The 25,873-nt window shown below is 53.1% G+C and overlaps 1 protein-coding gene across 2 annotated transcripts in view; it reads right to left on the reverse strand.

Annotated features, from left to right (window-relative positions):
* The window catches only part of Dtx1 (deltex E3 ubiquitin ligase 1), a 32,571-nt gene that overhangs the window by 1,300 nt on the left and 5,398 nt on the right, over positions 1-25,873 (reverse strand). Inside the window, exons 2-8 of one of the 2 annotated variants that reach the window (XM_008847483.3) lie at positions 15,626-16,325; positions 2,149-2,210; positions 1,736-1,897; positions 1,479-1,540; positions 853-1,011; positions 523-684; positions 346-435 (exon numbers count right to left, since the gene is read on the reverse strand). In XM_008847483.3, the coding sequence (XP_008845705.1) occupies positions 346-435; positions 523-684; positions 853-1,011; positions 1,479-1,540; positions 1,736-1,897; positions 2,149-2,210; positions 15,626-16,325 (1,397 nt within the window). Of the gene's footprint in view, positions 1-345; positions 436-522; positions 685-840; positions 1,012-1,478; positions 1,541-1,735; positions 1,898-2,148; positions 2,211-15,625; positions 16,326-25,873 lie in introns of both variants that reach the window. The other variant, XM_029570579.1, reaches the window with a different exon arrangement.

Here is a 25,873-nt window from a genome sequence, read left to right on the forward strand (position 1 = left end):
AAGTTTGGAGATTTCACATGAAAGTTGAAGATTCTAGCTTCTTTTGTAAAACAGTAAGTCAGACAACCTAAGTGTGAAGGTGAAGGGCTTGAAGGACTGCCTGGGTTCAAATCCCAGCTATACCACTTAGTTGCTGTGTTATTTGCCCTCTCTGAAGTTTCATTTATCTGGTGGGCTGGTGAATGAGATGAAGTGTGAAGCAGGTGGGTGTGGGTCCTGTTGTTTAGCATGATGGTTTGGGGAGGAATAGCATAGCAGGAACTGGGGACAGAGGAGGCATTAGGTCCAGGTGACAGAGGCTGGGACCTTGCCCTGGTTTGTCGCTGCACCCCAGTAGTCACCCACCTTCCGACCTTTCTCGTTGTTGGGCAGATAGCAGTGTCGAGGGAAGCCTCTGGCGGTGAACTTCTTGCCCGGGTTGGGGTGCTCAGGCCCCTGTGGGGAGGGCAGGGGGTTAGACCACAGACACATGGAAGCTTAGGAGAGGCTGGAGGAGTGGGGGCTGTGGCCAGCAGGGCTCACCTGGATACCCGTGGGGATGTCGTAGACGATGCGGATGGTCTGGGTGTCTGCGAAGCCAGGCAGCGAGTGTGGGATGAGGTGGAACTCCATCTTCCCCGGTGGCTGTGTGCCGGTCTTCTCCCCATAGATAGCCTTGCAGGTGGGGCACTGCAGGCTACCATCCTGGGAGGGTGGGCCAGAGGTGAGGCCCTTTGGGGTCCCATCCGGCCCCCACTGGCTGCCTACCCACTGCCTGGCAGTCCACCACTGCCCACCTACTTTCTAGCAGCCCACATACTGCCCACCCACTCACTGTCCACAGGCTTCCCAGAAGCCCACCTTGTGGCCCACCTTGTTGCCGTTAGAGTACATGGCCACGAGGCAGAGCAAGTGGTACATATGGCCACAGCGGCCTAGGCGGCCCACCAGCTCTGGCCGCACGCTCTTGTTCCTCAGCACACTCTCATAGCCAGATGCTGTGACCAGCCGTTCCATGCAGATGGTACAATCCTGGAGGGCCACAGAGACACTGAGGATGGGGAGGGCCACCAGAGGGCCATGGAGGAACACAGGATGGGGTGGCCATGGGTGAACACTCAGGACAGGAAGGGTTATGGGAGGACACTGAGGATGAGGAGATGGGACACCTTGGGGCTGACTTCCACTCCAGACACCCCTGAGCAGAGATTAAAGGCTTATCTACTCAAAGCAAAACATTTAATGAAACTGTCAATCACAAAGACTTGCAGATGTGACTGTTAAACTTAGGGTTCTGTTCCTCCAGGGCCTGCCCCCACCCTCAGAACGGGAGAGGAGTGGATGCTCCCCTAAAAGGGGAGAGGAGAGACTGCCCCCTAGGACAGAGGGGAGGAGAGGATGCCCCCGGGACAGGGAAGAGGAAAGGCTGGGCCCAGGAGGAACTGGCGTTGGGGGGCTGAGGCCTGAACCCCCAGGCAGGCCCCGCCCATGCGGCTCACCTCGTCTGGCGGGTTTTTCACTTTCTGCATGTACCTGCGAACCACATCCTCCGGGTTCTTACCTGCAGGGGGGCATGAGAGGGCTCGGCTCAGGAGGGGTGGGGGGTGGGGTCAAGAGCTGAGGAGCAGGTGTGGGTGGCAGCGTGCCAGGAGGGGTGACTGGCGCTGTGAAGGGTGGCTGAGGGCACGCGGAGGCAGGTGCATGCCAGTCCTAAGGGCACACTGGGGCTTGGGGTCCGGGGTCCCGCAGGACGTACTTTTCTTAAGGTGTTTCTTCTTGGTCTTGCGGCACACGCCGGGAACGCCGGGCACGGGCTTCACGTCGCTCTTGCTCACTGGCGGCGGGTGCAGGATAGGTTTGGGGGCGCGGGTCAGGCACACCGGCAGCCCCGCCGCGCAAAGCAGGATCCCGGTCATCCCTGGGAGCCAGGAGGAGGGTTGAGGGGCGGGGTCACGCTGAGCTACTCCCTCCCTCCCGCCATTAGAGAATGCCACAGAGGATGGAGGGCGGGGCACCTTTCCAGACTCCGCCTCAGGCCCCGCCCACTCAGCACCACCCCACGTTGAAGTCAAGTTAACTCAATGAGACTATAGGACCCGATCGCGAGACTGAGGGCGGGACTTCGTCTTCTGGGCCCCGCCCTCTTTCCTAGTCAGGGCGGGTCCTCACCTGCCAGTGCTGGGTGGACCGGGCCGGAACCATTGAGGTTCTTCACTGGGAGCGCTGGGACCCTGTGGGGATGAAAGAAGAGGCTGCGGTTGTAATCCTCCGACTTCCCATCTGAGGACCCTGGCTTGCCTTCGCCTAGGACTTCCCGAGAAACCCCATTTGCTCTGTTTGTGTATCTTCACCTCATCCTACTGAGAGCTCCTGTTAGTGGCAGGCCTGATCAGGCCGCTCTAATCAATGCGCCCAGATCTAGTGCTGATTTTTTTTTTCTTTCCTTTTCTGAGACATGGCCTATATAGCCCAGGATGTTCTTGATCTTGCTCTGTAACCAAGGACGACCTTGAACTTCTGATCCTCCCACCTACACCTCCCATATGCTGGGATGACAGGTGTGCCCCACCACACCCAGTTTTACCTGGTGCTGGGGACAGAACCTAGTACCCACTGAGCGACATCCCCAGCCTGACTCCTCTTCACCCCACAGCCAGTGCCTTCCCACCTCACAAAGAACATTTGGGCCACTGTTCCTCCATTTCTCTGGCCTGAAACCTAGCTTAGTAGTGACTTAGCATCTCTCAAGACTTTTCCATAGAGGATAGATTCCCATAAAATACACTGGAAAAGAATTCAGGAACAGGTAAGTTAGGCAATACTTCACTGTTTCCCTCTCTAAGATTCCTCAACATATCTGAGCACATAAAAAGTCTCTGATAAGTCCTGACATCCATACTAACACATGGTCCTCTCTTCAAATGAAGAGCCCCCAGAAAAAGTTATCCTTTGGCTTTTGGGGTTAATCACAGTTGCTTTCATTTCAGCTCCACTACTGGTCAGCTGGTGGCACACAGCACAACATATCACCTCTTGTAAACCAGTTTATCTGTAGACTGGGTATGATGTAGTACCTGCTTTTTGTTTGCTGGGAGGGGAATAATCTTAGCAGCTAAGAAAGTTCCCAAAAGCATTATATCCTCCTCATCCTCGTCCTCCTCCCCATCATCACTATTTTCATCATCATCATCACCATCACAATCATTATCATCACCACCACCATCATCACTATCATTACCAATATCATCACTGTCATCATCATCAGTGTCAGTGTCTCTTGGCCAAGAAATTCACTGCTTATCTCAGCCCTGATGTCATGTGTGACTTCTCTGTGTCTTGGAGAGGAAACCACAGTAGCATTACTGGGTCAACCTCAATTTCCTTTTCTGAAAAATGGGGGTGACAGCATGTCACACACAGGGATGCTGGGAAGACTGAGCCACAAAGTTTCTGAATTGTCATGGCATCAGCATTGGCTGTGTGCAGGTAAATGGGAATCTGTTGCTGGTGGCTTGGAGATGTCCCATGGCAGTGCAAAGGGACAGGGTGGTGATGACTGGAGAAGCTGCACAGCCCTTTGACTACTGGCTGAAGGCAGTGCGTGGCTACCACTGCTCCATTGCCTCCCCAGCAGGCACAGGTGGTGCTGGCGAGGTGACTGGAGAACTCTTAAAGTCAGTAGTGCCCTTGGCAGGTGGGACATCCTGGCGTGGGGCGGGACATCCTGGCATGGGGCAGAAACAAACTAGAAAGTGTGTGTGCATATTCCTGGGGAGCACACCATGTATAAATCCGTAAGTCTAGATGTGCACACAGGAAGACCACTCTACACTTGACCACAGATGGAACACATAGCAGACAAATGCACACACACACCAGGGAACCCCTTCTCTACACACAAATACAGACTTACATATACTTGAGGAGAACACCTCTCACTTCAGGGAATATACCCCCCCACACACAGAGACACACACACAAGCACACATTCACATACACAGATAACATACAGAGAACACCTCTCACTTCAGGGAATATATACCCCCCCCACAGAGACACACACACACACAAGCACACATTCACACACACAGATAACATACAGAACACCTCTCACACACCAGGGAATATATACCCCTCCACACACAGAGACACACACACAAGCACACATTCACATACACAGATAACATACAGAGAACACCTCTCACTTCAGGGAATATATACCCCCCCACACACAGAGACACACACACAAGCACACATTCACACACACGGATAACCAGGCCCCACCCCACGGTGTGGTGTTGCACGCCTGTCATCCCAGCACTCAGAAGGCTGAGGCAGGAGGATGGAAAGCTGGAGACCAGTCTGGGCTATACAGTGAGACTCCAAACCCAAACAAAAATGATGGGCTCAGGAACCCTCCTCTCCCCACAGAGACTCACACACACTGCAGGACACCACTGATCAGAAGCCAGCTCATGCAGATCATGGTCATCTTCCTAGGCTCACAGAATTCGGGAACATACCTAAGGACCCTTGGGGAGACATGGATACACTAGCTCACATGGGGATACAATCACATGATGACCCTCAATACACCCACACACTCTGGGACTGTGGGTGCACTCTCTACCGCACACCACACATACACACACACACACCATAGTGCAGGTGGCACACATGTACAGTAATACAAGCATATGGGCGTGGCATGCTCAGCCTGCTCACCAAACATGCTCACACCTGTGGTCCAGGCATGCTCACATCCCTGAGGGCCAGGCAGGACCTGAAATGGACATTAGGGCCCACCCTCTGGGGAGTAGCTGGGATGACCCAGAGTCCCCAAACATTGTTTCCAGGGGACTCAGTAGAAGTGGGGTGAAGGTTCTGGGCCTCAGTCTCCCCACCTGTAATAGGAAGTCTTGTAAAAAGGTTTAATGAGTTTCTCTTCCTGCACAGAGCAGGACTTGAAATGTGACCTGCCTCAGGCTCTGTCACCGTCTAGGACCTTCCTAAAGGGACAATGCTATTCTCATGTCTCTCTTCCTCAGCCTTTATGGAGTGGCAGAGAGGCAGTTGTGCTTTTCAGTCTTTCCTCCTTCCTACCCTGTCCTGCAAACACTGTGTATGGACAACCTGGTTGGGGTCCTGAACTGATTTCTACTGTCCCACTTTCCTTTCTTTCTGCTTCATGAGAAAAAAGCTTCTGTCTTTTTACTCAGGACAGTGAAAAACGGGTGGGAAGATAAGTATTTAGCATCAAAAGTATCCCACTTGAGCTTGGGAGCCTGGGGGGCCCCTTTTGATGTGGGATACACACCACTCTCTTGTTGCCTACCAGTGACAGACATTACTAATCCATTACAACACTCTCTGAAGCATGAAGAATCCATACCATATCTCCCCAGCTAGACTCCATCAATCAGGATAGCCAATTTGCTACCTTAGATAAACAGGATGCCCGGAGTCTGCTCTCACAATATCCCCATCTTTTTGAGCCTTTGTGCCAGGAACTGGGCAGGGAGAACCATAGGAAAGGGATACTTGAGATCAAGATCATGTTAAAATTTCCAGAAAACGTTTAAAAAAACCCTCGTTTGAAGCCAGGCGTGGTGGCACATGCCTTTAATCCCAGCACTCAGGAGGCAGAGGCAGGCAGATCTCTATGAGTTTAAGGCCAACCTGGTCTACATAGAGAGCTCCAAGCCAGCTGAGGCTAAAGGGAGACCCTGTCTCAAAAAGATCAAAAACAAAAAAACAAACAAAACAAAACAAAACAAAATCTCTGGCTTGTTTTTAAGAGCCCTGGGTTCAGTTTGGCTACTGGGTGGAGGGTTGTGGCAGGGTGTGACGGTGGAGCTGATCTATAACCTCATTCAGTGTTAGGGGGCGGTGGAGCTGATTGATGCACTCAGCACTGTTGTGGCAGGGGACCGTCCCGAGTGCTGCACACACCCTCTTGCTGTCTGCAGTCACCTGCGAGAACTTTGGGTAGCTGAGTTCCCATGCCTCTGAGCGTGGGAGCCTAGGGGGGGCCCTTTTGATGTGGGAACCACTGCTTCCCTTCCTCTGAGGCAGGAACATCTTTGTGGACAAGTACTGTGTGGCCTTGGGCCTCCAGAAGTGGGGGAGGGGGGTGGGATTGGCCTTCACTCTCACCCTGCCCTCCTGGAGCCCTGGGCCTGGAAGAGGTTCTGAGAACTCCTTGTCCTGGCCATTTGATCCAGCCCCTGCCTGCTCTCTGAACCCGACTTCCTGCATATGTACTCTTCTCCCACTCCTCACCACTGCCAGGCACAGTCCTACCCCAGGGCCTTTGCACCTGCTCACCACTTTCCCAGGCTACTCTTCTCTAAGTATCTTGCACCCTTCCTCCACAGAGGTCTTTGGTTCACTGTTACCTTATCAGTGAGCCCTTCCTTTAGCTGAGAGGGATGCCCACCTTAGCAGGGATGTGATGAAGCCCTCATGCATGGCCAGGCCCTGTGCCATCTGGCCTGACCCTGTCTCTGGCCTCATCTCCCAGCTTCTACCAACTCCTTCAGCCTCCCTGGGGGTTCCTCTAACATGTGGGCTCCGCCCCCTTCTGGCCTTTGTGCTTTCTGTGCCTTCTGCACTGGAGGCTTTTCCCTCCAGACCCAGAACCAGGTCTGTGCTGGATGACTGCAGTCAGACCGCTTCTGGCTTGCTGTTGTCAGTGCTGACATCTAGGATGATGTGGGCTCAGAGCTCACTGTCCTTGCCTGCCTCCTGATCCTGTGTGAGGGGAGCCAGGAAGCAGGTGTCCCAGAGAATGCAGCTTCCAGCTACATTCCTGCTGAGCGGTGTCTGCTCAGGAGTCCCAAAGAACAGCCCACACCAGCAACGCTACCCATGGCAAGAGTTCAGGAAAGCTTGTGCTGAGCTGTGTTCTCTCCCCAGGGCTCAGAGGCTGAGGCAGGAAGCTCCAGTTGAAGTGGGGGGACCAAAACCAAAATTCATCTCCCTCTCCAGCCTGAGAACAAAGGGGACCGTAGGGCTCTTTGTCCCACCAAGAGAAGGGCAGCCTGCTGGATACCTGTTCTGACTGGAAGACAAAACACAGAGGCAGAATACAGGGAGATTTTTCCACTCACTGTTCCTCATACTGTTCCTTGTCCATTTCCTTCTGGGTACCTTTGTTACACTCTCCCCCCACCAGCTACACATCTATCCTCTGGACACAAGTTCAAGGGGCTCCCTCTACTCATGGGAGTCTAAGTAGAGCAAGTTCATAACTGCTCCTTCTTCTAATCCATCCTTTATTGATGACCAGGGCATTTTCTCTCTTGTTTTCTAGTTGTGTGATTCCACTCTTATCTCTTCTGCCAGATTGTGAGCTAAGGGAAACGTGTCCCACCCAACCCTGTGACCCCAGGATTGAGGATAACACTGTGAAAAATAGGTTCTCTGTATTGAACGAGAGGAGAGATAAGAAACTGGGTTGATCACTAGCTCTGAGGTCTCTTGGTGGGGATGTCCTTAGAAACAGGGGTTTTAATTCCAAATGTCCTCCCCACCCCAACCCCCAACAAGGTTGGAACAGAGATATCAAATAAATGCCATGCATACTGCTATTACCAAACTTGCACCAGTGGCAGACATGAGCAATCAATCCCAGCATTCTTTCCCACTCAGTCAAGATGCAACTTGAGAGCATGTGTATGGTGACACCCAGAGAGGCGAAGCGACCTTTCTAAGGTCACCCAGTGGTCAGTGGGCAGCTGGTAGCAGGACCTGAAATTTCTGGGTCAGACTCTGGGCTGACCCCACCAGGTTGGCAGGGGGTGGGGGGCATGTGGATCTGAGCCCTAGAGGTGAGTAGAAGTCTTAAAACTACTTCCCAGAGCTGGCTCAGGGGCTGTATAAACGACCTGTGTCTACTCAGGCTGGGCCACTGGCTGTTCATCAGAGCAGTTTGCCACCGTGGGGGACAGAGCCCCACCAGCACCCCGTAAAGGCCAGTGGAGTCTCCATTGTTGTCTCTGCCTGGCCCCCAGGAGGCCCAAGCTTGCCACACTCTGATGGTGATTTCCAGGACCCTCATGACCTTCACACCTCATGAAGACACTTAGACTGTACCCAGAAGCCCCCTGGGCAGGTCCCAAAGGTTCTGACTTCAGCCATTCAGGCCAGGTGGAAAGGAGAGGGCAGAAATGAAATTGTCCTGGGTGGGGAGAAGGGAGCTCCAGTTTTTTTCTGTCTCTCATGCTCCCCTTTTCAACCCTCCAGAGGTTCCTGCTGTTCCCTGTTCCTTCAGGCCCATTTCACCTTGTAGCGCTGTTCCTATCCTCAAGGTCTGGCCCGGGGCCACTCCTGCACACCCATCTCAGAAGGCAAGGCATCCCTGAGAGATAGTGCCAGAGCTCATGGGCCTTCTTCAACTCCGTCTAGAGCCATTGTTCACGTCCTCTTTCCCCATCTGGCCAGCTCTGAGCTCTACAGGCCTGTTCCCTGCTGTCAAGTGACTCCTTCACTCCGGCCCCTGTAGGTTACACTCCCCTCACCCAACAAATCTTGGTGGGGGGGGGGTGACAGACATTTGGTTCAGTTTGCTCTGAGGGTTTGGGGAGCCCTGCTTATCAAAGATGGCATGCACACACTACTGTGGGCAGTTTCTATATCAGGGTTCTGGCCTGCCAAGAGCTGAGAGGGAGCCCAGGTAAGGGAGGGAGGGCAGGGCTGCTGTTCTCACGCCCTGAGCAGCATGTGGTACACACCAGAGCCTGTGGCTTGGCCTCCCAGGGAGAGGGCAGGAAATGCTTCAGGTGGGGGCTGGCTGGGGAGGCTTTGGGTTTGACCCTGTGGTGAGGCATGGTCATTGGCTCAGGGCAGCTACCCCCTACACCAGGAAAAGAGGAAGGGTGAGAAGTCAGGGGCACCCATGAGGACCAGGCAGGGGCCAGACTTCTGGGTGTATTTTTCCTATTGGAGATTTTGGAGCCGGTTAAGTGTAAAGAACTGGAGAGATAAAACACAATGCCTTTCAATAGATGCAAAAATCACCACAAGAAATAAAAAGAAACAAGGGCTGGGATGTTGCTCAGTGGGTAGAGGGCTTGCCTAACATGCACAAAGCCCTGGGTTCAATTCCCAGCACTGTAGAAACCAGGCTAGTGGCCTGCACCTGTAACATTAGAGAGGTGGAAGCCGGAAGTTCAGAAGTTCTAGATCATTCTTAGCTACATAGTGAGTTAGAGGCCTGGGCTGTGTGAGATCCTGTCTATAAAACAACAAAAACAAAAAACCCAAAAAACAAAAATAACAAAGGCAAACACTCAAATGCTCCCTCTACCCCATCATCTGGAACAAGTCTGTTAAAGCAGTCACCTGGCTCTAGGGCTGTGAAGCCTCCAACCTCTCCAGCCTCTCCAGCCTCAACACACCAGGCCAGCTTCTGCCTCTGGGCCTTTGCACAGTCTGTTCCTACTGCCTAGAAGGTTTGTCCCATCCCTAGTTCCCTTCTAGGTTTGCTGGCCTTTTTAAAATTTTGAGACAGAGCCTTGCTGTGCTAGCCTTGAACTCAGGATCTGCCTACCTCAGGATCCCAAGTGCCGGGTTTATAGGTGTGTGCCACCATGCCCAGCTTGCTACTTCTTGCTTTTTCACATTTTTTTATTTATTTATTTATTTATTTATTTATTTATTTATTTATTTATTCATTCATTCATTTGTGTGTGTGTGTGTGTGTGTGTGTGTGTGTGTGTGTGTATGTAGGAGTTGGTTCTCTCCTTCCACCATGTGGATTGTGGGGATTGAACTCAAGTCCTCAGGTTTGGCAGGAAGCACCTTTACCTGCTGTGCCATCTTGTTGGTCCCTCTCCATTTTTTTGAGATAGGGTCTTACTATGTAACCCAGGTTGGCCTCAAACTCACGGCAATCCTCCTGCCTCAGCCTCCTGAGGCTCACAGGTGTGCACCCCCGTACCGGGCACCTGCTTGCTTCTTTGTCTTCGTGTTTGCTCGAATGCTGCCTCTTATTTAAAATTACATCCTTCGTAAAAATAATGAAATAAAATAAAATTATATCCCTGTTATGGCTCCCTACATCCCTTCCCTTCTCTTTCCTCTGCAGCATTAACTGCCTTCTAGCATCTTCTAGAATTGATTTTATTTTGTGTGCTATTTGTCGTGACGAAGCAGTGAGCTTTCAGAGTCCCTGGAACACTTGCTGCAGTGTCCCAGGTCCCCCATGGTTCCTGGCACAAAGTTCTTTAATAAATGGGGAACGCTCATTAATTGACAGACAGACATAAGCCATGCAGAAAGCAAAAAGATGTCTGGGCGGCACCCCCACGGGGGGGGGCACTTACATAGCAACGAGGCAGCAGCAGCAGCTGAGGAGGAACAGGGAAATAAGCAGTCATTGGCCGGAGGAGCAGCACTGGGCTCAGCACAAGCAGGAAAAGGCTCGCTAGGACCCAGAGGCTCAGAGACTTAAACAGTGCCTGTCTGGCACCTGTGCTGTTGGCAGAGTTGTGCACAGATGGGGAAGCAGGGTGCATTGGAAACTCAGGGGCTGCAACGTCTGGCCTCACTCTAGACAATGGCCTGTGTCACCAGTCCCATTTCACAAGCTGCAAAAAACAAAGACCAGAACCAGGCGTGGTGGTCTTCGCTCAGAGGCAGAGGAAGGAAGATCTCTGAGAGATCAAGGCCAGCCTGGTCTATATAGTGAGTTCTAGGCTAGCTGGGGCTACAAGGAGACCCTGTCTCAAACAAAAACAAGCAAACGCAAAACAACAACAACAACAAAACTCTAAAGGCCAGAGAGGGCGATTGGGTCCTGCTGGGTCATACGGTAAAGGAGAATGAGAAAGTTGCCCCCACCCCCACCTCTATTGCTTCATCCCCTCTCTCCGGCTCTGCTAACATCTGGGACCACAGCCCAGAACAGTATGGGAAGGTGGGGAAACAGGACACCACATACCCTGACCAACTTAGGTCCAACATGCATGACCCAATTAAGCACCATAGCTTTTTGGAGCCTCGATTTCATCACCTGAGAAGTGGAGACAGTAGGAGCTGTCACCTTCTGTCATCTCAGCAGGGCTGAGAGATGGAACTGGGGACACGGTGTGTGCTCCGTAAACAGAAACAGGCCTGCAGCTGTGTCCCCACGTGGGGTGGAAAGTTTGACTCTGTTCCTCTGCTCCACAGCTGTGTTCTACAATGATGGACGCTGACCTCTCAGGAGACATGGCAGGCGGATCTTCCTGCCCTTCGTGTCTCCCAGGCCCACCCTGCCAGCTGGCTCCCAGCCCTAGCTCAGGGTAAGTGGAAAAAACCTTGGCCTGTCCACACTGTCTGTGTGACCCTGGGCAGGTTAATCCCCCTCTCTGAGCTTCACTCCTAGTCCCCTCTGGAGCCGAGGTGAGAATCCTATCTGCTCTCTCTGAGGATTCTGCAAACACCCTGTGCACTGATGGCATCCAGGGAGTGTGATGCTTTTGTACCCCCATCAGTCCTGGACAGGTGTTGGGAACTCTGTGTGTCAGGTGGGGAAAGTGAGGCTAGAGAGATGAAACCACTTCTGAAGGTCGCTGGACAGGAAGTGGGGAGAGAAGGGAAAAGGAAGTGCTAAGACCGAAAGGGGAGAGAGAGAGAGACAGAGAGACAGAGAGAGAGACACAGAGAGAGACAGAGACAGAGAGAGAGACAGAGACAGAGAGACACAGAGAGAGACAGAGACAGAGAGAGACAGAGAGACAGAGACAGAGAGACAGAGAGACAGAGAGAGAGACAGAGACAGAGAGACAGAGAGCTACAGAGGGAGAGATGTAGAGGCCCAACTCAGGACCCCAGTATCCCAGAACAGGCTAAAGTTGGAGGCAGGCCACTTAACGAGGTCGCTAGCATGGGCCTAAGCAGGATGGGTGCTCTCCCAAGAGGAGGCAATCTGGATTCAGGTACACACAGAAGGAAGGCTAGTAAGGACAAGAGAGGACAGACAAGGGGACACTGAGGGGCAGGGCCTTGGGGAGAACCAGCCTCACTTACTCTTTGACCTTTTCCAGACCCCAGAGCCATGAGAAACTTGGTTCTGCAGCTCAAGCCATTAGGTCGGTGGGTGAAGGAATACAGCCAGAGCTACAGAGCTGGGGACGGGGACAGGAAGGGTCATGAGGGGGCTGGAGGAACAAGCCGGGGTGGGAGACACCTGCTGTAGTTCCCATCCCTGGTGGCAGCATGATAGGACCAGGGTCGGCCACTGTACCCTCCTCTCCCACTCTCCTGGGACCTACTCCCAGACCATGCTGAGCCAGGGAATATATTTAGTTGGGGCTCCTTGGAGATGGAGGGTTGGGGGGCCTTGTCGCAGACTGTCTGGCTGGGGAGTCTGCATGACTGTGGAGAAGAAACTCCGGCACAACAGAGGAGATGTGCTTAATGATTAGCACCCCAAGGAGACATTTTTCTTCTCCCCATGGCCCTCTCCAGCTCAAGCACACTCCATAGCTTCCCATTGCTGGCAGCTCCAGCCCCCGGCTCCCTTGAGGCTCTGCAGTTTGGCTCTTTCCCCCATTTAGGAAAACTCCCTGTTCCTCTAGGGAGTCTCTCTCTGTGTGGTTTCTGGAATCTTCTGGACTCATTCTAACCTCTACTCCTTTGTGCCCACTTTGGGATGCCCTTCCCCCTCTGAAGGTACAGAGCACTCCAGCTCCCCTCTGAACACGTTACGCCCTCTGAGCCCTGAGAAGATGAGCACACTGCTCCCCTGGCCTCAAATAGCTTTTCTCCATATGCGCTACTACCATAGAGGGGTCTGTACTGACTACCCACTCCCTCTGGACCACACACTACCCAGTCTCACCATCTCCCCAGACATCCTCTCTCTCCAGGGACCATGCCCACCGAGTCCCACTGCTGTGTGTTTGTCCAGTCTGTGTGCATCATGGGAACTCAACCCTCACCTGTCTTGCTCAGCTCTGTGAGCTCATACCCACAGCACACACATGGAGAACAAACACTCAGCAGGAACAGCTGAGTGACTGACAGTGTATCCTGGAAGAGTGGCTCTCCACCCCCTCCTCAGTGACCTATTAAGTATATTCAGAAATGGGGCCAGCGAGAGGATTCAGCAGGTAAAGGCGCTTGCCACCAAGCCTGACAACCTGTTCCATCCTTGGTATCCACACAGTAGAAGGAGAGAATGACTCCCACAAATTGTCCTCTGACTGTCACACATGGGCACACACACATACACACAGACGCACAAACATACACTCGCCTGCACACATCACACATGCATACACACACATAGACTCACACACAGATGTACATGTACACACAAAGATACACATACACATTCACATACATACACACATGCATGCACACACACCCTAAACATACATACATGCATACAGACATATCTACAGACATACATACACATATAAGCACGATATACACACACATATACACACACACATTACACAAACCCATACTCACATGTAAACACACACACATTCAAACACACATACACACATACAAACACATATACACATAAAACAAATAAGTAAATGTAATTAAAAATGTTTAAGTCTATGCAGAAATGGCCCAGAGTTTATAGAACATATGTGCATGGTGATGTTCATTTGTGTGAATGTGTGCACGCGTGTGTCTGGGTGTGCGTGTATGTGTATATGGTCAGTGTTGGTGGTCTTCCTCAATCATTGTCCACCTTATTTTTTAAGGTTTATTATTTATGTGTGTGTCTGTGTATGCACATGTGTAGTCATGTTTCTGAAGAAGCTAGAAGAGGGTATCAGATACCATGGAGCTGGAGTTAGAGGCGGCATGAGCCACCTGATGTGGGTGCTGGGAACTGGGCATCTAATCTGCAAGAGCAGCAGGCACTCTTAGCCGCTGAACTATCTCTTCAGTCCGTCCACCTCATTTTCTGAACCTGAAGCTCACCAACCCTTTGGTTAGACCGGCTGGCCAGTGAACCCCAGGGGGCCTTCTGTCTCTGCCTTCCCTGTGCTGGGATTACAGGCACATGCTGTGGCATGGCCTTTATGTGAGTGTTAGGGATCCAAATTCAGGCCCTCATGTACCCCAATCTCCTCGGCCCCCAGGTTCACAGAATACTCTTAACAGGTGCTAGGCATGAAGACTGCAGGTACTCTGCCTTCTTCTATCCTGTTTAATCCTAGTTTATTCTTACTGTCCTAGTAGAGGGAAAGCCTAGTGATGACCACAAAGGTCACAGGTAGGTCTGATGTCTGCAAGTCTAGGACCATTGCCAACCCTTGAGCTACACCACAGGGAAACCCCCTTCCTGAGCACACCAATCAAGTCTTTCCTGCTCTGTCCTTGATGGGGCTCTTCTGTGACCACAGCCTTTGAAGCCTGCTCCTCTGTCAAGGGCGGGCACAACAGTGGCTCACTGGGTACCTGCCTTATGGCCTGGGACATTAAAGCCTGGGATTTCCAAACTAGGGACCCACCTTAGTCTTTAGAGAACTCCTGTTGGGAAGGCCAGGTGGTAAAAGAGTTGGAAAATGGGAGCTGTGGTTGAAGAACAGAGGTGGGCTGTTTGTTGATATCCCTTCACCCTACCCGGATTCCAGCTCTTTCAATAACTGGGGTGGGACTTGTCACACTGCAAAGTCTGAGGCTTGCTTCAGCCCCTGGGGCTGTACAGGCCTGGAGCAGGTGGGACTCCATCCTCCAAAACTTCCTTCTGTCTCAGGCTGGTGAGAGGGCTCAGCAGGTGAGGGTGCTTGTCACCAAGCCTGACGACCTGAGTTTGATTTCTGGAGCCCTCAGCCCCCAACATAAATGAAAACAAAAACAAAAACTTCCTTCTCTAGACCTCTCTGTGTCTGTGCTGAACCCCTGCTCTCCAGGTGAGTACTGGAGATACTCCACTCTCCCTGCCTGTCTACCCATCTGCACTGCGGACCTGTGGAATTGTCTGGAGGATTCACAAAAGAACTCAGAGAAAATTTGGCAAATAATAAACATGCTGGAGATGGGAGATAGCTCAGTGGGTAAAGCATGTGCCCAGTAATGGTGAGGGCCTGAGTTCAGTCCCTCAGTTCACAGTCACAGCCGGTCAGTGATAGTGGTGGCCCCTGTCATCCCAGGGCTGAAAGAGCAGAGAGGGAGGCTCTCTAGGGCCTACCAGCCAGTCACTTTAGCCAGTTGGTGAGCTCCAGGTTCAGTGAGATCTTGTTTCAAAAAACAAGGTGGAGATTGTAGAAGACACTTTGCTGTCGACCTCTGGCCTCTGCAGGCACCTAGGCTACCCACACAGAGGGAGAAAAAAAAGCAAACTATACTAAACAAGGCATCTGGATTCTTATTGCTTTTTCTTCTGATCCTATCACATGTGTCCTGCATGGCTCAGGAGCTAGGGGAGTGGAGGGATAGGCGGTGATGGTCGGTGCCTAGTGGGGGCCGTGGTGCATCCAGATACCCAGACACCAAGTGCAGCTCCCTAAAGTGCTTCCCCGGGTGCTTGGTGCAAAGCCGGTCCTTAAGGGCTGCTGGGCTGGTTACTGCTGGTTATCTTTTACTGTGACTGTAATTCTTTGCTGTAGCCTTGGCCCTGGTGGGGGCTGCCTGTGGGTAGCCCCTTGCTCTGGATGACCCTGGGCACCCTCCCAGGACCCTCGTGTCTTACCCAGGCGGGATGGAGGCGCGAGCGCTGACGCTGGTGGTGCGCTGGGGTCCCGGACGGTTGAGGTTGTTCCTGCCCGGGGTGGGCGCTCCATTGGGTGCGCTGGGGCTCCGCGGGGGACCCCCGGGGGGCGGCGCAGTTTCCGTGGAACCGGCGGCAGGCGCGGCCCAGAGCGCGGCCCCGGCGAAGGTGGCGCTGGGGCGCACCGCGAGCGCGCCCGGAGGCCCTCCAGGAGGCAGCGGCGGCGGCTGCGGGGGCGCTGGAGGCGCGGGTTGTGCAATAAGCGCCTTTCGGCGCTGCGAGGCCAGGATGGCGTTGGAGGCGGCGCGCGTGCTGTTCACCAGCAGGCACTGCTGACAGGAGCACGGCTGACCCGAGCTGGCTCCCACCGGCCAGGACTGGGACTTGGGGATGGAGCCCACCGTGAGCGGGTAGGCCAGGTCCAGGCGGCGGCGCAGGCGGCGGCGGCGGCGCGTCTGGCGGTTCATTTGCGACATGCTATTGAAGTAGATGAGGTAGCAGAAGCCGAGCGACGAGAGGTCGAGCCACGGGTGCTGCTTCTCGTAGGCGTTCTGAATGGTGATGCAGATGTCCATGTCGTAGGCCGTCCACGCGCCACCGTCGTTTTCCCATTCCCACACGATGCCCTTGCCTGGCGCGGATGACGGGTCGTAGAAGTTGCGTCGCACCGGCCGCATGGTGCCTGCGCTCAGCAAAGGAGAGGGATGTCAGCGCCCATGGGCCGAGGGGAGCATGTGGGTCAGCACAGGTCATCCCAGGGCGTGCAGGGGATCAGCTCGCAGGGAGGTCAAGACATGGGGACTGGCCAGGTGAGAGTTCCAGTGGGTAAAGGCACCTGCCACGAAGCCTGAGGACCTGAGCTCAACGCCCCAAACCTGCATGATGGAAGGAGAGATCCAACTCCCACAAGTTGTCCTCTGACTTCCACATGCACACATCCCCCAGTAAATAATGAATAAATGCAATTTTAAAAAGACATACGCGGGGCTGGGAAAGAAACAGGCAGAGGTCCAGTCAACTCATGCCTATAAAAGTGTGTGTGTGCAGGAGGGCAATAAAGGGGGCCAAGACAGCTGAGGGGGAAGTGAGGGAGGGAGGAGTCTGGAGAGCCACCTCACCCTTTGCAGGGGCAAGTCAAGTCCTGAAGGCCTGGTTATCACAAGTCCGGGGAGGGCAGGCAAAGTGGGCAGTGACCACTCACTGGTGTATTCCCAGGGTGCCCATTGGTCCCTGCATTTGTGGGTTCACTGTTCTCACATGGCATACTGGATTCTGCACTCCCTCCACTGGTCCACTCACCCAGTCACATGCCTTCCTGCACTCATTCACACCCAGCATCCTCCCTCCCTCTCTCTTCCCTCCCTCCTCCCTCCTTCCCTTTTTCTTCCCTCTTCCCTTCCTCCTTCCTTCTTTCCTCTCTCTCTTTCCTTCATGCTTCCGTCCTCCTTCCCTCCTCCCTCCCTTTTTCTTCCCTCTTCCCTTCCTCCTTCCCTCTTTCCTCCCTCTCTCCCTCCCTCTTTCTTGCTTCATTTGTGTTCCCTCAAAAGCCCACACTCCTTCTTCCCACCTGAAGATCCCCCTGGCTTGTCCTGGCTTCTGTGCTCCCCAGTGTCACAAACCCAGGTGCTGGCTTTGTTTGATTTACTCCTGGAGCTCAGCTCCAGAGGGGGGCTTGCTGAATGAATGAATGAATGAGTTCATTAGTTCACACATCCGGTTTTTGGGGGTGGTACTCCTGGTGACCCTCCAACCCCAGATCCTCTGTCCTTTCCTCCCCATCTCTCTTCCTCCCTCTCTCCCTTTTTCTTTCTTCTCTCTGTGTCCAGCCCTCAGTAAACAGGCGCTGACTGTTGTCTGAGGGCAGAGAGTGCAGTCAGACCTCACACTGTAGCTCTGTGATAACCCAGCCTGGCCTGGCGGATGGTCACATCCCGGTGGGTTAAGCTGGGGTGCTGTGGCTTCCTCTCTGTGTTTGCTCTGCATTGGCCACAAGCTCTAAATTCTCCATGGGAGCCAAGTTCTGGGGAAAACGGAGATCAGCAATGCCCAAGACAGGGCTGCAGGGCTTCCCAGAGCCTTTACCTGGCTCTGGGCTGCCCCAGTCTGCAGCACAGAAATGCCTCTGCAGGATTTGCCTGTAAAATGGGGGTATCTATACCTACCTCCAGAAACTTCTGGGGGGACAAACTAAAAAGTCATGATAAAGGTGCTTTGCTGGACATGGCACATATAAGTCTTTCAAAGATGTTGACTGTGATTGCTGTTAAATTACACATTACCTACTTTCAGCCTCCTGCAGTCTATGTTCATGTGGTGAGCTCTTATTCATCCAGCAAAGCCCTGTGCCAGTGTAGGCCCTCCAGCAAGGGCATCTGAGATCTGCTACTCTAGCTGGCACATGTAGCTTTTGTGCTGTCATTAGATGGTTTTTATTCTCCATCTCCTGAACTGGTGGATAACTTTTGGGGGTGACAAAAGCCAGATAGGAGCAGTAGTATTTCCCAAGCATGGCTTGAAGTGGGTATCTATAGCTAAATACCAGGCCTAGTTGGCACATGTAGGTGGAGCAGAAGGGTAGGGGTAGGGGGACCTAGTCTGGTAGAGAGGAGGGGAGATGGGGCCAGCAGTGGGGAGAGGGCTCCAGAGGTTGGCTTGGCTACTCTGTAGCAAATGATTCAGGGAGCTGGCTGGTTCCTCATCCCCTCCCCAGGGCTCTGTTTACCAGGCATCGATTTTCTTGCCTGTTTACTGGTAGTTATTAAAGGCCGTGTCCCTGGAGTCCTTTTGAGAGAGGATTGGAACCTGGAGAGCTCCAGTAATTAGGGCAGCTGCGCCTGCCCTGCCGGGCCCTGCACCCCACTGCTCCCACTGTGCCCGCTGTGCCTGCTGCACCCACTGCTGCCTGTCTATCTACCTCTCTGGCCCAGGCTGGCTGTGAACCAGGCCAGGGGTGGGGTGTAGCTGGCTCCCCAGTGCTGGCCTGGACTTCAATTCTGAGATTCCCCAGGCAGCTCTGCTGGCTGTACTGGCCTCCTCCATGGTGGCCTTGGCCTAGATTTTTAGACAGAACAATGAATCTGAGATGGGACTCAAGGTGCCTGAGTCTGGGAGACCAGCCACTGTGCCTGGGCCCCTAAGCCAACCACACCTATCTCTAGTCCTCCACTACTGGGCTGACCCATCAGAATCTGGGTCCCAGGGTGTAGGAACATTCTGGGCCTGGTTTTGTTGTCAGCATTTCTGGTTACTTTTCCTTCTCTGCCCAATAAGAAAGCTTGGTTGAAAAACTCCAGTCTCCTTCCAGGTGAACTTAGGGGGGCCAGGGGTTAGTGTCTATGAGGAGGCACTCAGACACTAGAGGGAGCATGGGTGACACAGAGGGAGGGAGTGAGGGAGGGAGAGAGGGAGGGAGGGAGGAGCGGGAAGGAAGGAATATGAGAGAGCAATCTAGGTAACTTTCCAAGAAGCTGGTTTTTCAGCTAAGCGGAGGAAGCTACTACTGATGGAGAAGTAATTAAATCATGTTTGATTGCAATGGCCAAGGAAGTGTATGCAAAAGACTTTAACAATTTTTACTATTTATTTATATGTGGGTATGCATGTGTGAGAACATGCCTGAGACAGAGAATGAGAGACAGAGACAAAAAACGAGAGAGAGATGAGAGAAACACACAGAGACAGAGACAGAGATAAGACAAAAAGAGACAGAAGAGACAGAGACACAAAGACAAAGAGAGATGAAAGACAAGGAGAGAGAGGCAGAGACAGAGGAGGGAGGAGACACAGAGACAGAGAGGAAAAAGGCAGAGGCAGAGACAGAGACAAAGAGACTGAAGCAGAAACAGGCAGACACAGGGCTGGAGAAAGAGACTGTCAGAGACGGCAAGACCCACATGGAAGCAAGTAGGGCAGGAACCAGGTACTGGGTCAGAGAATGAGCCAGAAACTTGAGGGTCAGAGCCGAGGCTGAGTGAGGGAAGAGAAGCCAGGAGGTAAAAAGGTTACAGTGTCACCAGAGAGCAGCAGCTTGCAAATGCCTACTGTGCGCTCCTTGCTGAGCACCTACTGTGCAAGCCAGCAAGCTCAGCTGCTGTGCCCTACCTCCCTTCAGCCTCAGGCCATGCAGACTGGTCCCATTTTGCACTAAAGGAAACGGGTCTGTGGAGCGAAGATCTCAGGAAAGTGAGAGCAGAGATCTGAGAACCCTATCCTAGCATACAGTAAAGGAAGGGCCAAGTCGGATGGCTTGCTTTCTAAGGGTTCCAGCCAAGTCAAGTGTAGTCTAGCCTAGGATCCCTCCAACCAACGGGGAGCTCACCACCTCAGTTTGCTTTCCATTCAGCTGTGTAAGGTTCTTGGCCTGCCCTGCTCCTGCAACCTACAGGTACAATGTGAGGGGATCTCTGAGATTCCCCAGCTCTCAGTCTTAAGAACAAGTCGACTCTGTGGAGAGAGGAGTGCCCCCAGGCTCTCTGCTTATCCCTCTGGCACCAAACAGTCCCCTGTGGCCAGAGCTGGGCCACCTTCAGGGTCCTCTATGGGACCCTCCTTTTGGGGGTGGCTTCCTGAAGGCAAATGACCTCATTTTCGAGTACCCAGACCTGAGAGGAAGGAAGACCTGAGGGAGGTGGCCAAGGGCATCCTGTTAGGTGGGGGCCTGTCCTGTAACTTGGGGCTGGGCAGTGAATTGAACATGTTTGAGCTCCACTGGCTGCCAGGCTCTGGAAAGGACTTTACAAGATCTTTTATCATCCCAGAAGTGAGTGGCATGGGTGGTGAGCACGTTGCCTTCCCAGAACTCACTTCCCCATCCTCAATCAAGCTGTGCAGTGGACCTTGTGCCTCAGGTACAGCTGAGGAAACACAGGTGCTAGGTGGTCCCACAACACATCTGGTCTCATCTGCAGCTCCTTGGTCTAGCAGCCCCCAGCCCAGGACACCTGCCTCATGCTGAAGCTCCTTTTTCTATGTGCATTCACAAGCCCGTGTTACTGTAGAGGAAACTGAGGCACAGAGGCTGCATAACAAGTAAGAGACACAACTGAGACTGAAAGAGAACTGGGGTACACCCAAGGCTGGCTGTCTACAAGGACTGGTCAAGGCCATTCTGTAGCAAACAACAGCAGCAGCAGTAATAGTACCAGCTCCTGTGCTAAGTGAGGCCTTCCAGCATCATCTCCCCATGGGAACCCATTTGGAAACCAGGGAGACTGAGGCTCTTCAGAAAGACACAGAAGTTCAGCGGGGCTGTGGTCAGGCTGGGGTGGAAACAACCTCCTGTGGTTCAAGCTGCCTTGCTGCGCTCCTGTTGCAATCGATGAACCTGCAGTTTTCTTTCCCTTCAATGGCTCCCCAGGGTCTCATCAGGCCCAGCCGCAACCCATTAGTGGTTTGGGGACCATAGGAGCTGCCCAGGCTCCCTGGGGCTTCTGGCAACATGGGCTGTGGTAGTGGACGAGGAAGACTCAGTGTCCAGCTTTACTCTACTCTGCCTGTCCACTGATGCCCCAAACTGCCACAGCGGGGGGCCCCTGCGTACCCCATGGCCCCGAGGCCCCCTTTCCACTGATTCCCTCTCACTGGGATTCAGACACCCTGGCTCAGCGGCAGCTGAGAGTAGGAATGGGAGGAGGGGACAGAAGGGGCCCTCAGACTTTCCTTGGACCCAAGAAGCTGCCCCTGGCCTATGATATGGATGTGATGTTCACAAGTGTCCTGGGAGAGGAGGACTGACACCTGTCACCTGCCACCTGCCAAACGTGTCCCCCATGTGTCCTGCAGGTTGACCGTATCCACAAGGCGACTCCAGGGGCCAACTACCAAGTTTACCACTGTCTCACACAAAGGCTGAATGAGGCACAGACAGCTGAGGAGACCTGTCACACATGTACTAAACTAAGAAGCCAGGATCGGACACAGCCATGGTATGAATGTTTCCTCTCCTCTCCCACTACCACACTGACTTGAGCTGCCCATTAATGCTTGCCTGGACTACTGCAGTGGACACACCTTCCATCCTTCCATCATGTGCTGCTCTTCATCTGGCAACCAGAGGAATCCTTCACAAACTCAAGTCTGACCACGGCACTCCTTGGCTCAACATTCATCAGTAGCTCCCTAGTGCCCTCTGGGTCAGCACAAGTACTTTGGCTCAGCCTTCAAGGCCTGGCACTCGGACCACACTAAAACTTCAGCCATTCTCTCAACACACCATAGTTGGCTCTGTCTCTGTGGGTTTTCACACGAGTGTCTAGAACATTCTTCCACCCTCCATGTGCCATTTTCTTCCATGTAAGTTTCTATTCAAACCTTCTTGGCTCAGCTTTGTCCTGGAATCTTTCCACCACCTGTAGGGAGAATCAAGCACTGTCCCATAGACTGTCTTAGCACCTTGAGTGTCCAGCATCCCGTCACCCACGAGGTGTCAAGGTGTCTGTGTCCCGTCTAGCCTGACCACTCCCTTTCTGGGAAGGTGGGACTCGTTTTCAGTCTCCTTTAGATCTCTGCATGGCCAGTAGCTCAGGGTGAGCACTGATGGCTGAATGAAAGAGTGAATGATGTAATGCATACAGATGGCGCTAAGTGGGCGGTGCCCATGGTGGGCTGGAGACTCTCACTGGTGTAGGTGTGGGCTTCCTTTACTCACACTCTCTTTATGTTGAAAAAAATGTGAGCACCATTAAAAATTAGAGTTGGGGGATACATGTACACCTGGCCTCTCCAACTATCCAGAATGTGGCTACAAAGATGGTCTCCTTGGCAACAGGTAGCAGGAGCTAGCTGAGTCACAGCCACCTTGTTCATGACTTCAAGTTTTTTTTTTTTTTTTTTTTTTTTCCATTCGGAAGTTGTAGGCTGTATTAGAGACAGAACCTCTAAATCAGGAGTAGAACTCAAGCAACTAAGGTATTTAGTGCTTACTGAATACCCTTGTTGTGTACTGTTATGGGCGTTGGTGATATGCATGATGCATTTACATAAATGTCAAGGACTATGAAACTTCTCAGGTTGCCTAAAATGGATCGCTGAAAGAAATCATGCCATCGATTCGCCAGGCTTCTCCTGGCTCCAAATATCACTTCCACGTATTCTTTGCTCCACGAGTGTTCATTCTGCAGATTTACTAGATTATAGAAGAAAGGGAACCCCTACACACACACACACACACACACACACACACACACACACACACACACACACGCACTGACTTATTGTTTTGGACAGGATCTCATTATGTAACCCAGGCTGGCCTTGAACTCATGATCCTTCTGCATCAGCATCCTGTGTGCTGGGATGGCAGGTATGTGCTATCAGACATGGTTTCATACCTTCAAGGATTTATGGAGACATAATGAGTATCAGGCACCAGAGACCAAGACAGTTGGAGACCTCTGCCTTCTGGAGGCTGCACACAGTTATCTATTCAAGCACCTGGATTTGCAGCCTCAGAACAGTTAGGGAAACTGAGTACCAGGCAGAGAAACTTGGCTGAGATCACTTAGTCAGTCAGAGAGATCTTGAATTCAGGACCCCACTGCCTCTTCCACAGAGCTGGGCAACTCACAGGGTTGATATGAATGATCCTTTGTCCCCAGGATGCCAGAGTGGATCCTTCTGCCCTCTGCCTGGGGGCAGTGGCTTCAGAGGAGCTCTGCATTCCCTGATGATGGCCCCAAAAGAGCCTGAGAGACAGGGACGAAGGCTCTCAGGGGCTGTGGCCCAACCTGTCACTGGGGAAGAAGTGCCCATTCCACTGCAGCTCCAGGCAGGCTGTCTTGGCTGGGGCCTCTTGGCTTTGTTCTGTAGTGAGGCGTTCGGCTGCAGGGCTCCCTGCCAGGATCTGTCCTGCACCCCATCACCAACCTGCCACTGCTGTCTGGCCAGGTGGAAGTGGTAGCCTGGATCCACTCCAGGGACTATGGGAGGGACCCAGAAGGATGAGGTACCTGGCCAGGGAGGCAGAGCAAGGGCACAGCCCTGCAGGACCTGGGGAGACTTAGCCCCAGTCTGGCAGCTCTGGGGGCCTGAGGTCAGCAATAGCCCCATACCCTGAGGTTTCCTGTCTCATCTTTATCACTCCACCATAACAGAAGCACCCCAAGACGGGGTTTCTGTCTTGTTTATTGTGACAGTTCTAACACTGTACACACAGTAGGTACTCATTAAATTCCTGTTGATTTTTTTTTTGAGACAGGATCTCTTGTAGCCCAGGCTGACCTTGAGCTTTCTATGTAGCCAAGGATAACCTACTGCCTCTACCTGTCTAGTACAGGGATTACATGGTGCTACGGATGGAACCCAGGGACTCATGTATGCTAGACAGGCACTCTATCAACCAAGCCACATCCCTAGCTCCTTGTGGAATGAATGGAGGCCGAACATAATCTTCCCAGAGCTGTGCTGCTGGGTCCATATTGCAGATGGGGAAACTGAGGCTCAGAGAGAGACTTGCCTTAAACCACATTCCCAGAAAACTTCTGGGAGGGACCTTGGAGTCTGGTGCTCACCTACAAGCCCCCAAGACAGGTCTTGCTTTAGGTCTGAGGCTCTGTATCCTTGGCTGAGTTCCTAGGAATCAGTACACTCAAGGTGGGTGAGTGTCTAGGGACCTGGAGGATGGCCTGGGGACTGGCTACTGCTGGGTGTGATGCTGTGGCAGCAGCCAGATGGAAGGCATGAGGTCCAGGAACACAGGTGAAGGGGGCAGCTTGGGAGGACCCTAGGCTCCGTGCATAAAGAGGGAGCTAAGGATGCCATGCCTCTTGCCTGCCACCTGTCCTCCTATCACCTCCCATCCTGACTCACCTCTCCTCCCCTCCATCTTCCTTTGCCCTTCTCCTAACAGTGCCTGGCTCTCACCTCCTTCCCACTGCCTCCTTTTTGTTGACCTGGTGGCTTTCAGCCATGCCCCCCTCCTTACCACCTGCCCCTCTGTCTCCATCAGATCCACACCCCCATCCTGGCTTCCGGCACCTTCCCTACACTAAGATCACTCCAATATCATACCCTACAACTGCCAAGGCTGTGGGAGGAGACAGGGAGGGGATGAGGGAGACAGGAGAAAGCGGGGAGGACTGTGACACAGGACCCCTCCTCAGCGATGTGGGGAGCTGTCCAAGGTACCACACAGTAGTTTCAGGCCCCCTCTGCTGCAGGCCCCGGCTGTGCCTGGACCCTCTCGGTGTGCCACTGAGGAGAGTTCCACCCACTGGAGTGAGCAGCCTGCTTACCCCGGCCCACCTGTGTCAATGCTGGCCTCAGGGCCCAGGATTGACAAGGCTGATGCTGCATGCTGGTTGTGGGTCCCTCAGGGCCTGGCCGCTAAAGGGCAGCAGCTGAGAGCCCAGCCTGCCAGGTCCCAAGGGCCCCAAGGGACCTCCTTTCCCTTCATCAGCTTGTAACAAACTCCCTTTGTCTCCAGGCCAGAGCACACCTCCACGGCTGGCTGCCACGGCTTCGACCTGAATTGTCCTTGCACAGGTGTGCACATCCACAAGAGCCCCTTCCTCCAGAAGGTTCACCTCCCAAATCCCAGGCACACAGCCTCCATCCTCTGCTGGGGACACCCTGGGCCTCATCGGAGGCTTCTTGGGTCGTTTTCCTATGTAAGCGCCCAGAGAAATTAAGTGGCTTTCCCATAGTTACACAGACAACAAAGGGCCAAGGTAGACTTTACACCTATCTGTTGGCCTGAATGCCAGAGCCATTTCCAAACGGTGCTTGCTGTCTTTTATCTCCACTAGACTCACATTCATAATGATTCATGAGATCTGAAATTGATTGGTGATTCTATGTTTATCTCTGAGGTCCCAAGATGCAGCCAAGGGCCCAGTTCTAGGCAGGTGCCAATGACTACCAAACAGAGTGATGGCAAACAAGGGAACCAGAAGAGGCTCCTGGGGCTGGACAAGCAGAAGACACCAAAGAATGGCCCACAGATGCAGTACCGAGGCATGAAACAGGGACATGGGAGACCCCTCAGGTGGCTTAGCTAGACCTAATGGGCTCCTCCCCCAAGTTCTTCCTTCCCAACATCAGGCTCAGGTATAGACCTGCTGGGAGAGGGCCCCAGGGGTGTGGTAGCCAGGGAGTTGAGTCCCTGGAGGCTCCAGAGTAACTCTGGGTGCCCCTGCCTTGGTTCAAACCTGACAACAAGCCCAACAGAGTTGTCAAGGAAGGGACACCAGCCCTGGTGCTCTGTCTTTGAGACCTGACCTGAGTACTGGCTTC

The sequence above is a fragment of the Nannospalax galili genome, unplaced genomic scaffold, assembly GCF_000622305.1.
Source record: "Nannospalax galili isolate Female #2095 unplaced genomic scaffold, S.galili_v1.0 scaffold120, whole genome shotgun sequence".
NCBI lineage: Eukaryota > Metazoa > Chordata > Mammalia > Rodentia > Spalacidae > Nannospalax > Nannospalax galili.